At 39.7% G+C, this 13,166-nt stretch overlaps 1 protein-coding gene across 9 annotated transcripts in view; it reads right to left on the bottom strand.

The window, feature by feature from the left end:
• The window catches only part of LOC126270012 (F-box/LRR-repeat protein 2-like), a 48,906-nt gene extending 37,563 nt beyond the window's left edge, over window positions 1-11,343 (bottom strand). Inside the window, exons 1-2 of one of the 9 annotated variants that reach the window (XM_049974038.1) lie at window positions 10,425-11,237; window positions 7,527-7,717 (exon numbers count right to left, since the gene is read on the bottom strand). Coding sequence is in view for 1 of the 9 variants with exons in the window: in XM_049974036.1 (XP_049829993.1) it covers window positions 10,425-10,516 (92 nt within the window). In the remaining 8 variants the exon portion in view is untranslated. The other 8 variants (XM_049974039.1, XM_049974040.1, XM_049974041.1 and 5 more) reach the window with 8 other exon arrangements.
• Window positions 11,344-13,166: the final 1,823 nt, after the last annotated feature.

Genomic DNA, 13,166 nt, shown 5'->3' with positions numbered 1-13,166 from the left:
GGAAGGGCTCATTTAAACTTTGACGTCGCAACTAGCAGGTGCCATGGACACCAAAGAAAAAGAGATTGGGATGACAATGGCTGTTGTTCCAAAGAGGAGACAAAAGAAGATTGTATGGAATTGCTTAATTACTTACTTACCTCTTGACTATGGGATACTAACAATATGTTTCTCAATTACTGTGGTTATCATGAGCTTAAACGTGAATTTTAATTGATATGATGAAAATGTTATGGGGATTCTTAAATCCAGAAGGATCCTGAAAAGGAGTAGTTACATGATTTCATAGCTAGTGGGTAGCAAATATAATCTTCCATTATCACAGCAATTTTTTGAAGATGGTGAAGAAGTCTGATATAACTATGAGTGGCACTGCATAGCAGGACCACAACATCAAGGAATGACAGGAGTGCAGAAAGAGAAGATTTAAAGGTAAAAGTAGTTATGAATGTACAACTGACAGGACACATTCATGGAATTGGTACCTCAGTTAAGCACTTTCCAGCAATGAATACCAGTGGTAACATTCAAAGCTACAGCACATGCACATAATGTGAAATTTTCAATATCCTATTACTTGTACTATGACATGTTTTCATTAGAGACTGCAGTTTTTCAGTTATTCAAGAAAAATGTGCAAAAGTGACATTATATGTGTTCTATCTAAGAAACCATTTGAAACCTTACATATGTCCATATGAAGCTTTTTGCTTCAAGTGAATGTTCCTGTTATACCCTTGAATATTGACCATTCCTCCTGGGATGCCCTGTACATAAACAGCTAAGCAGAAGCTACAGCAGAGCCAGTGTATAATGCAGCTTCCTTCACAAATAGAAAAGGTAAGGAACGGCAAGGGGAGAGGAGTGTAAAGGAGTGGGTACAGGCATATTGCATCAGATAATACTCAGTCTGGTGCAGGCAGGGGTAACTGCAGGTTTGCTCTACATGGTGAGAAGGGAGCAAGATATCTAAAAGTCGTGGGGGTTGGCAAAACTGAACAGGGAGAAACCACGGAGAAAACAGAGTGAGTGAGAGATATACACACTATGTGAAAAAGATGTGAAGCTCACAGAAGACATGGTCAGATGTCAATGTAACATTGTACAGGTACACACCATCAACAAGTACATAAATGATTAGAGATGCAGTTCTCTGTGACATGTAGAATGGCCACCAGAGTGAATTAGTGGTGTTCAGATCTGGTAGGGTACATAAGGAGTGGTAGGGTACATAAGGAGTGGTAGGGTACATAAGGAGCATGGAAGCATCAAACATTGAGTTATTATTGTGAAAGAGATCAAGATGATGCATACACATGCAAGACAGCATTATTAACAGGCAACAGATTTTGAAAAGGGTCTCAGTGTTGGTCTTCACATGGTCAAATGGTCGAATTGTGCAGTATTCAGATGTGTGGGCCATTTTGATCTGAGAGTGGCCTGATGTTGGACTGCATTGGAATGTAATACTCATTGTGAAGACCTTGGTCAACCATATTTAACCAGCACAAGGGATGATGCTGTATTGTGCACCAAGCACATTGTGAACACTTTGCACCTATGGCTGCCATCCAAGAATAAGTAGAGGACTTCCTGCATTGGTCTGTATCATTCCACACAATTGGTCATAGACTAACAGCAACCTGGGGAGAGGCCCCATTCTTCTGATGCTTTGGATAGTTAGAGTGGTGTTACTCCTGGCATCATTGTGTGGAGAGCCATTGTGCAGGACAGTGCTCATTTAGTCATGGCACATGTATGTATCTATAAACGGTTCATGTTATCTTGAGATACCACCATAGCCAGGAGGAATCCCAGATCTGTCCCTGATAGAACTTGCTTGGGTCCAGCTTGGACATTAGCTCTGCCCCAGGGCCAGTATAACAAGGATCAGTTAAAACAGTTGTGGCCAAGTGGAAATGGGATGGACTAGGATTTTGTGGATATTGGATGGGTGACAGAACATAAGTTTAGAAGGGGTAGAAGTATCTCAGGTAGGATAGTCATTATTTCAGGGCAGAATGATATTGTCCCACATCCTTTTTCTTGAATGTTGCCAAAACCATGGAATCCCCCCAAACAGCCTAACAGTGAAGATTCCTTTCTCTGGATCCCACCCCTCCTTTCACAGTGACCTACACCTTTTCAGATTCCGCCAGTTCCTGGCCCTCACAAAATCTGGTGCTACCTTTTCAACTTGCCACATTCCCCAAAACTCCCTACCAGCTCTCCACCAAATCCAGAGTCAAAACATTTCTGTAACACTGTTGTTAATCTCTCCACCAAAACCCACAGCTCCATAAAAGTTTGTTCTATCCAAAGGCCACACCTTTAGCCCTAAATCCAAATTTAACCATGCTGGACTTGTCAAAGACCTACTCACCTTCCCCTGATCCATACAATGGGAGCAGTTCTTTTCCACTAATCCCTCCAACCACAACCACCCTAATTTCAACATTGAACCATTTCTCTTCCATTTCATACCACCATCCAACCACCTAACCACCTGCTGGTCACCTTCCAGGAATTCCTTACCTCCAACCTATCCCCACTATCCTTCCCTAGGTCCTTTCCTCACAAACCAACCTTTCAATAGAAGGAACAGCCATACACAACCTCAAAACAAATCCTGACCTAACCATTCTATCTGCAGACAAAGATTCGACCACTATTGTTATGAATCACAGTGATTGCTTGGCAGAAGGCCTCTGCAAATTATCTGACTCCTCCATGCATGAACTCTGCCAGAGTGATCCCACCCCATAAGTCCAACACAAACTCCAATCCCTGCCTAAGGCCATAGGCCCTACCAGAACATCTCTGCTGAAACTATTTCCATCCTCACCCTATGACCCTGCCATACACTTACCTTCTACATGCCCCCCCCCCCCCCCCCCCCAAATCTACAAACCCAACAATCCTGGATATCCAATTGTTGCTGGTTATTATGCCCCCACAGAAAGAATTTTGGCCCTCATTGATCAACACCTCCAGCCAGTTGTTCGTAATATAGCCTCCCACATCAAGTACACCAACTACTTCCTTACCAACTCTCCACTATCCCCACCTCTTTACCTTCTGGATGTCCAATTGTCAATGTACCTCCATATACACCAACATCTCTCATACCCATGGTCTTACTGCTATTGAAAACTACCTTTCCCTACACCCTTCAGACTCCAAACTCACTGCCTCATTCCTCATACATCTTACTAACTTTATCCTAACCCATAACTATTTCTCATTTGAAGAGAAAGTGTATAAGAAAATCTGTCCTACACTAGAACAACTGTACCACATCCTTTGGCATGGCTTCGATTACCTGTCATCATGCCCTGAAATGAGTGACAACCTACTCAAGATGCTTCCTTCCTTAAATGGTGTTTCATCGACAACCCAACCGTCACAACATCCTAGTTCATCCCTATGCCACTACAATCCCAACCCCTTGCCACAAGGATCATATCCCTGTTGAAGACCCAGGTGCAAAAAATGTGCGGTCCCCCCACCTAGCACTTCCTATTCCAGTCCTGTTACAGGTTTATCCTACCTCACCAGAAGTCGAGTCATCTGTAAAAGCAGCCACACCATTTACGAGGTGCAGTGCAATCATTGCACAGTTTTTTTTTTTTTATGTTGATGTGACTACCAAGCAGCTGTCCATCAGGATGAACGGCCACTGCAAAACTGTGGACAAGTGCAAAGTAGACCACACTGTGGCACAACATGTAGCTGAACACAGCACATTTGATTTCAATGGCTGCTCACTGTCCAGGCCATCTGGATCCTTCCCTCCACCACCAGCTTTTCTGGACTGTGCAGATGGGAGTTATACTTACAACACATTCTCCACTCCCACAATTATATCAGCCTCAATCTTCAGTAACATTTTCCAACACCCTCCACCCATCAGTTTCCACCCCCTCCATTCTATCATTACCTCCCCATTCTCACCTGCCACCCTGTTTACTTTAAGCCCTCTGCTGATGCATCCGCCTGTCTTTCCCCGCTCCTCTCCCTTTTTTGCTAATTTTTTTCATCCACCTCCCTACCCCACAACCTCCTGACACTCTATCTGTTGGCATTCTAGTCCCTGCACACTCCACTAGCCTGTATTGTTCTCTCTCCACATCCGTACACCACTTTCCCTTCCCCGCCACCTCCAGATTGCTGCTCATATCCCATGTGATAGTTGCATTCCAGCCTGAGATGTTGGAGTTGGCAGTCATGTGTGTGTGAGGTGCGATTGCTTGTGTGTGTGTCTCTCTCTTTTACTGATGAAGACTGTGGCCGAAAGCTCTATGTAAGTGTCCTACCTGCAATTTGACTCCTCCTTTACGTTAAGTAGCAGTCTGTCTTTTCCTACGTTGTTGATATCCCTACCTGGAGTTTCCACTGTTTAAGTAGCTGAATGAAGTAGAGATGAGTAAGAGGCTGATTCACGTGGTGGTAGAGTGTGAAAGAGTGGTGGAGGTAAATGCACAGCAGGGAGTTTCAAAGATGGAAGCCGTAAGGATTTTCAGAGTCCGCACTTGTGCAGTTGAAGGAAAATGGTGTTCAATATGGAAGGTCCAAATAGCACAGACTATAAAGTAGCCACTGAAAGTAATTGCAAATGATCAAACTTACTCTCTGGACACAGTCTGGGGGTGGACATTCACATGAGGGGCAACTAAATGGAGAAGAAGCGCATATATAAAGTAATGTTGTGGTTGCAGTGTATCTGCAGTACAACATGGCTGCCTTCAGATATCATATTGTCTCTGATAGTGAATCATAGCATCTCATCAACTGTCCAAAACAACTCACTCCTATTGGGTCACAGTGCTAGAAAAAAAGTTTCCCTTATGTGTTGAGTGGTTGCTGTGTCCATTTCATTATTTAAATTGTATAAGTTATGCACCAATTTTTTCTCTGATAATTCTTTTATTTTAACAGTATATGTGGAACCCCATATTTCTTATCCATATTTAATATATTACTTCCCTCTAAATTTTTATGAAATGATTTGTAATTGAATATAACAGTTTTGCTGGTAGTTATTAGAGCACCACAGAATTTTTGAGATAGTTTAAGAATATTTATTAACAAGCAAACACACTATAAAATTGTAAAATGAGTAAAAGAGAAAAAAAAAATTTGAGAATCCACTTAGTGAAACATTAAAGAATTAATATTAACTACTGAATTTAAAAGGGATTTTGAAATATGTTTTATATTAATGGATCAAAGAGTCATTTAAAAATACAAGTGTAATTTGTCTTATTCCTTTAATATCTGTATGTTTTGACAGTACTAATCTCCTCTACAAGTAAACTTGTTAGAACTGCCATTCCCTTTTAATAGAAGAGAAGAAGTGCACAGCAAAAAGTGTAAATTCAATAAGACCAGGGTACACTTTTGCACAGAAAGAAGTTTAACTTCAATGAAGTTTAACATTCCAGTATCTGCAAGAATGAGTGAGTATGCATGTTACAGAAATGAGCTACTGACAGTTTTTGTGGCATGTGAAAACTCTAGAAAATTCAATTTTGAAACATTCTCTATAGATGCATTCCTCCCCCACAACAGCTGTGCCTACCACTGATTATGTTGTTACCATCTGATGTTTTGTCACAACAAGCTTGCTCCATTATCAGCTATTATCACACACACCACTTGCTCTTTAACACTTCAATTTCATTTTGTTACACTGTAGGACAGAAAAATAATGTATCACATGGAAAGCTTATATTACACCATGTCTCATGCTGATATTCAATTTCCTGCATTTTATTGGAAATTGATGAGACCATGCAGCAAATTTCACAGCAGTTTTATGTTCATACATAGCTCCTCTTGTTACTTTCTTCTGAACAAGCGATTTTTCATATAGAAAGATTGATATCTGAGCTATTTCTTCAGTTGCAATTTTTAATGCTGTTATCTGTGCTCACGTCTGATGCACCCAGAGTTTCAACAAGCAAATGTACACTGAGGTGACAAAAGTGACGAAATAACTGTTAATTTTGGGTTGGACCTCTTTTTGCCTGCCACAGTACAGCAACTCAACGCGGTAAGGCCTCAACAATTTGTTGGAAGTCCCCTGCAGAAATACTGATCCATGCTGCCTCTATAGCCATACATACTTACAAAAGTGTTGCCAGTGCAGAAATTTGTGCACAAACTGACTTCTCAATTATGTCCCATAAATGTTTGAAGTTCATGTTTGGCACCATGTGTGGGCAAACTTCTCTCTTGAATTGTAAAGAAAAAAAAAAAAAAAAAAGGTTGTGGCTTGGTGACATGGCACACTGTCATCCATAAGAACTCCATCATTATCTGGCAACATGAAGTCCATGAATGGCTGCAAATAGTCTCCAAGTAGCTGAACATAACCATTTCCAGTCAGAGATCAGTTGAGAGAACCGAGAACATTCTATGTAAACACAGCCTACACCACTATGGAGTCACCATCAGCTTGTCGACAACTTGGGTCAAGTGATCGATTGCCTTTGTAGTCTGGTCCCTTCAACTCCCATAAACCAACCAACTTGGGTCCATGGCTTTGAGGGGCCTGCGCCACACTCAAACCCTACAATCAGCTCTTACCTACTGAAATTGGTGGTGGTTGTTGTTGCTCTATGGTGCAAAACATCTGAGGTCATAAGTGCCCGTAGCTAAAATCAGGACTCATCTGACCATGCCATAGTGTTCCAAATGTCTAGGGCCCAACCGATATAATCCCGAGCCCCAGGAGAGTCGCTGCAGGTGATGTGCTGTTAGCAAAGGCTCTGGCATCAGTCGTCTGCTGCCCTAGCCCATTAATGTTGGCTTTCACCTCACTGTCCTAAACAGATATGTTCATCGTGAGTCTCACATTAATTTCTGTGGTTATTTCATGCAGTGCTGCTGGTCTGTTGGCACTGGCAATTCTATGCAAACACTACTGCTCTCAGTCATTAACTGAAGGCTGTGCGCCACTGTGTTGTTCGTGGTGAGAGGTAATGCCTGAAATTCAGTATTCTCGAACACACTTGACTCCATGGATTGTGGATGTGTCTAGCTGTAACTCCAAATCCACGTTCAAAGTCTATTAATTCCTGTCATGCAGCCGTAACCACATTGGAAATTTTTCACATGAATCACCCGAGTATACATGACAGCCACGCCAGTGAACTGCCTTTTTATACCTTTTGTACTCGGTACTACCATCATCTGCATATCACTGACTGTCATCACTTTAGTGTACCTAGTATAAAGTAACATTCCGAAGGTGAGTTCTATGATACTCTTATTAATGAATTTGAAATTTGTTGAGGGTGCAGAACATCAAACTCGAGAAATTTTATATAATTTGCTATTTTTAATGTAACTAGATCATTTTGCACCAGTTATAAGAATTTCACGTATGGGATTCATGTACCTTTTACTATATAATATTAATGTAATCCTTTCATTAGTGTATCATCCAGGCTGCTCATACACAAACGTACCTTTTTCAGAATTGTTTATAAAATATTTGCACATAATACTACAGGACTTACCTCTTTATCTCATAGAGTGACAGCTCAGTACAGTTTTAAATGTCTGCCACATTTGTTTCACTTCTGACTGCATCAGCACACACATTTTTGTCATGTAATCCTCTTTGATTCATGCTACCACACCACATTACGATTTTTAACTCCAACAGTTTTGTGACATCTGCTCATATTTGGACCTTCTTTTCATCTTTCTGAAAAGTCCACAATTGCTTCTGCAATTATGCATTGTCTTTCATCCAATTTTGTAGTGACACAGTTGTTCATATTGCCCATTATACAAGATATTTCTCTTTAAATCTTACACTGAACAATGACAATTTCATATATTTGATTTATTATTTACGGTTTGTGAGCTGAAAATCATGAATGAGTGCATTTGTCTAAATGAGCTAGAAGACAGTATCTAATTTGGTTACTTAGTACTTCCAGTCTTCTATGATAAATGTTAAGTTGATATTTAAGTTTTTGCTGTGCCACATAAAAATCAGGTATCATCACAAGCGAGTAGTCACTTAATAGATCGGCTCACTTAACCTCGTATTTATTCATACACAAAAGTGAGCGGTTTTTCAAAAGTGAAGGTTCCCTTACATCTCTACTATCCTCATGAGATACTGACCTGCCAACTTGGCTTCATTCTCTGTCTAAGATTCTTTTGAAGTTGTCCTTCAGGTACCTTCTGAATTTATCCTGATGAGACCATTTGGACTCTGATACTGTCCAATCACCAAGCAAAAATCTTTGGATATGATGGGTATTGAACCTGGGTCTGCATTAAAGCCATCAGATACATTGACTATTTATCTACAGACTGTCACGTTTACTGAATCTTAGTGGCAATAAGACATGCTATGAATTGATTAAAGAGATCTGCTGATAGTGATTCAACTCCTGAAAAAGAGCTGTATGGAGGTCTGGAGTAATCTTTGGTGGTGGCCAATGGATTGAAATTCATCTCCTCAATGCATTCCTGACATTATCTACAGAATTCAGATCTGGGGGTACGGACAGACAGCTCACACCATGGATATTTTTACCTGTGATAAATTCAATACAAGAGCAGCTCAGTGTTTTCTAGTATCACAGCACGTCAAGAGGAAGTATGGATGACCTAAACCTTTTAAAATCAATTTACTTTCATTGTATTTTGAGCACAAATTCTCTATCACTGTTCTTGTAGAATGTTAAGTCTTTACATTTAAAGTGTTGAGTTGTCAATAGGCACATGCATAAGGAAGAAAACTTGTTGGCTTTCATATTTTCTCCTGGCACACACTAGAAGTGACATGAATGGGGGGAGGGGGGGCAGGGTGGGTGAAAGGGAAAACTGTTGGATGGAGGGTGCACAACAGTGTTATCTGAGATTGAGGCCAAGATGATTATGGGGACAGAGGATGTATTGTAAGGTTAACTACCCTCTATGTAGTCCTGAATTCCTAGCCAGCAAACTGGCTACCTTCCTCTGAGCCACTAGCCAACTCCCCCCCCCCCCCTTTTTCCTCTCCCTTCACCCATCCAACCCAGTACTGCTCCCATCACAATCAGTCCATCTACCACAAAAGAGCATTGGCACAGCCAGTCTAGGTGGCACCATAAAGGGGTATAAGTGTGTGTTTGTGTTTTTTTTTTTCCATAGTACTCTAGCTTGTCAAAGTATAAAATCAAAAAGCTAGCAATTTTCTTCCTTTTTGTGTGAGCCTATCAGCAACTAAATGCTTACTAAAGTATTCAAATTCTGTCTCATTGTTAGAATGTCCTTGGATGAATACATCCATGTCATGTACTTCCAGTACCCCATCTCTGATTATTAAAAATATATCTCTGTTGCTTATCCAACATGATTTCTTCTCATATCAGGGCCACATGACGAGAACATTGACCTCTTTTCACAACTCCTGTGATTTCATTGGGTGTCTGTCTCTTTTCTCACAAATGTATGACAATCATTCTGCAAACTGAAGTGGAATTCACCTCAATTGATGTATATGTAAATAAGAATAGCCAGACAACGAGTTGAAATTCAATCCTCTTGCAACTGAGTCCAGTGCCTTAACCACTAGATCACCTTGTTCGGTAATCTGAATCAAGACATCTGAGGATTGTATCCAATAAAACAGTATGTAAATATTACCAATAGGATATTCAGTTGACAACTGTATGTAAACTCTTCTCACAATGAAAGTACACGAGTCATTAAATGTGTAATATTCTCCTTTTTATTTTCAAGAAGCGTACCGATTCAATCCAATGAGTCCTACTTTCTTACATACAGAGATTCCACTTTGTGGGGAAAGCTCATCAATTATAATTCCTACTTTACTATAGAGATTTCACTTTGAGGAGAAAGCTCGTCAATTACGTTTTGCTCCTGAATGTTGATATAGTTTGACAGATGCTTTAATCACATAATATAGGAATGAATATGCAGCACGTAAGATTTGGTTATTTGTTATGAGAAAGCGTTACAGCCACAACTGATTAGTATTAGTTTTACAGGAACATTATTACTAAAACTATTAGTTCAGCTGAGGTGGTTGAAATGAATAAGACATGCTTTATACAGATAGCATATAAGTAATTAAACCCTTAATGCCATGCACTGTAGTTTTTCATGGTATGTTATTGTTATGTGTATGTAAGCAGACTGTAGGCAAATTAAAGAAATGTCAGGGTAAAAAATGTATGACTTATGACCGTCGGAACTCAATTTTCCCGTGCAGTGCCTAGTTGATATAATCAAACGAAGTATGGCACGTTTGCTTATTTTTCCCGGCAAAGTTTATTGCTATTATTTGGTATGCATTACCAACTGACATATGATGGTTATTTTAACACAGTGTGTAAATTACAGATATTTATTTCGTTTTCTATTTTACTTGAATTTTGCAGTTGTCTTACACAATATATTGGCCATTTAGTTCTCGTTCCATAAATAATATTTTTTGTGTGGCTATTTCTTCCATGTTGCTCATACGACCTGCAGAAAGCATAGGAGTTTGGATTTTTCTTTGTTTTGACGTATCTGGAGGCTTTACAATATAAACCGCTGGAATACTCTATTTTACAATACACGTTTTTTAATTTATGATGCGTTGTTACATATTTTGTTTTGTTACTCAATTACTGGGATGCTGTTGACACATCTGGAATCATTAGTATTGCTTTAATGTACAATTTCAGTTTAAAGTATCAACCTTATTTACTGCGATAGTTCTATAATCTGAATTGGGTCGAAAATACAACAACAAAGATTGAATTGCATTCTGTACGTTTATGAGAAAATGATAAGAAAAGAACAATTTGTATAAACAGCAACGAAATCTTGCGCGATCTGAACCCACGCAGCTTTTATCCACACAACATTAAAAAAGTCTCCTGGTTTGCAGTCACTGTTTAAACATTAGCTGTCAGCAGCTATCTGTAAGCCCTGCAATCGTCTCCTTTTATTTGCTTTTTCTTTCTCTTGTTACTTCGTGTTCATGGAAATTAGTCCTGCATGCACACACTACATCCACCTTTTTACTTACAGATTTCAATAAATAAAACAATACAAAATCAATTTTCTCTAAATGGTGATAACGGCAAGGCTTTTATTATACTTCGATAACTACATCACCACCAACATCCAAACTATACGAGCTGCGCAGTGCTTTCAAATTTGCCAATATTGTCATTTTTGCTCCCAATGAGTGAAATCTATAGATATATTACTACTAACATCTGAGAATGTCCAACCTTCTTTGGAAAAGTTAGTTTTGGTTGATGTCGATAATGTAGGACTATCGTAGAATTTCGATTTCACAGGATCCTGTGAAGACTAAAAACAGGTCGCTTCATAGTACATATCAACGGACAGTCATGGTACGTGAAAGTCGGGTGATTTTACACTAGACATCTCGTCACGTCATGCCAAATCGCTTGGCCCAGTATCGAGCGGCGAAGTGAAATTATGCGATACCATCCGTGCTACGAAATACCGGGGCATAGTATCGGAATTGAGGAATTGACAACGTTAAAGTTTATCAACAGCCAAAGCAAACTTCGTAACGGATATTCTTGATCAGTTTTGTATGATAAATTGTTGAGAACTGAAACAACATTTCAAAACACCGACATACATTTGGTGACGAAAATATATACAGGGTGGTCCATTGATAGTGACCGAGCCAAATATCTCACGAAATAAGCATCAAACGAAAAAACTACAAAGAACGAAACTCGTCTAGCTTTAAGAGGGAAACCAGATGGCGCTATGGTTGGCCTGCTAGATGGCACTGCCATAGGTCAAACGGATATCAACTGCGTTTTTTTTTAAATAGGAACCCCCATTTCTTATTACATATTCGTGTATTACGTAAAGAAATATGAATGTTTTAGTTGGACCACTTTTTTCGCTTTGTGACAGATGGCGCTGTAATAGTCACAAACATGTAAGTATGTGGTATCACGTAACATTCCGACAGTGCGGACGGTATTTGCTTCGTGATACATTACCCGTGTTAAAATTGACAGTTTACCAATTGCAGAAAAGGTCGATATCTTGTTCATGTACGGCTATTGTGATCAAAAGACCCAACGGGTGTGTGCTATGTATGCTGCTCGGTATCCTGGATGACAACATCCAAGTCTGTGGACGTTACCTTATTTAAGGAAACAGGAAGTGTTCAGCCACATGTGAAACGTCAACCACGACCTGCAACAAATCATGATGCCCAAATGCCCAAGTAGGCGTTTTAGCTGCTGTTGCGGCTAATCTGCACATCAGTAGCAGACAAACTGCGCGAGAATCGGGTGTCTCAAAAAAGTCGGTGTTGCGAATGCTAGTACAATAACATAGATTGTACCCGTACCATATTTCTATGCACCAGGAATTGCATGGCGACGACTTTGAACCCCGTGTACAGTTCTGCCTCTTGGCACAAGAGAAATTATGGGATTATGACAGATGTTTTGCACTCGTTCTATGTTCAAACGTCCCTCCGTTTCTGTATTTTAATTTAAAAAAACCTAGCTGTTTCCAGCTTTTCCTCTAAAATTGTGAGCCATATGTTTGTGACTATTACAGCGCCATCTATCACAAAGCGAAAAAAGTGGTCCAACTAAAACATTCATACTTCTTTACATACTACACGAATATGTAATAAAAAACGGGGGGTTCATATTTGATATCCGCTTTACCTATGGCAGCGCCATCTAGTGGGCCAATCATAGCGCCATCTGGTTTCCCCCTTCAATCTAGACAAGTTTCATTCTTTGTAGTTTTTTCGTTTGACGCTTATTTCGTGAGATATTTGTTCCGGTCACGATCAATGGACCACCCTGTATATGAAAACACACCAAATAATATTTGTAAGGGAATCCACAGAGCCCATTGACCTTATCAATGGATAAGAAGAAGAAAATATGAAGAAAATAACATTCTAAATAGCTGTATTTCTCCTTCAACAGAGCTGACGTTTTTACTTACCAAGAGGTTACCTAATAAAAAATTGCTTCATCAATTTATGTTCTTATTTATGCACAGAGTAGGCATCAGCTCTGTTCTGTTATTGTAAAACCTGAAGTACCTTTCACTTTTAGACATTTGGCCTCACTCAATGGAAAAAAATACCAAAGCCGTCATGGAATATTTGCAGTTTG

Source organism: Schistocerca gregaria, chromosome 1, assembly GCF_023897955.1.
Source record: "Schistocerca gregaria isolate iqSchGreg1 chromosome 1, iqSchGreg1.2, whole genome shotgun sequence".
NCBI lineage: Eukaryota > Metazoa > Arthropoda > Insecta > Orthoptera > Acrididae > Schistocerca > Schistocerca gregaria.
Note: the sequence above shows the minus strand (reverse complement) of the source record. Positions and strands in the feature narration are given on the sequence as shown.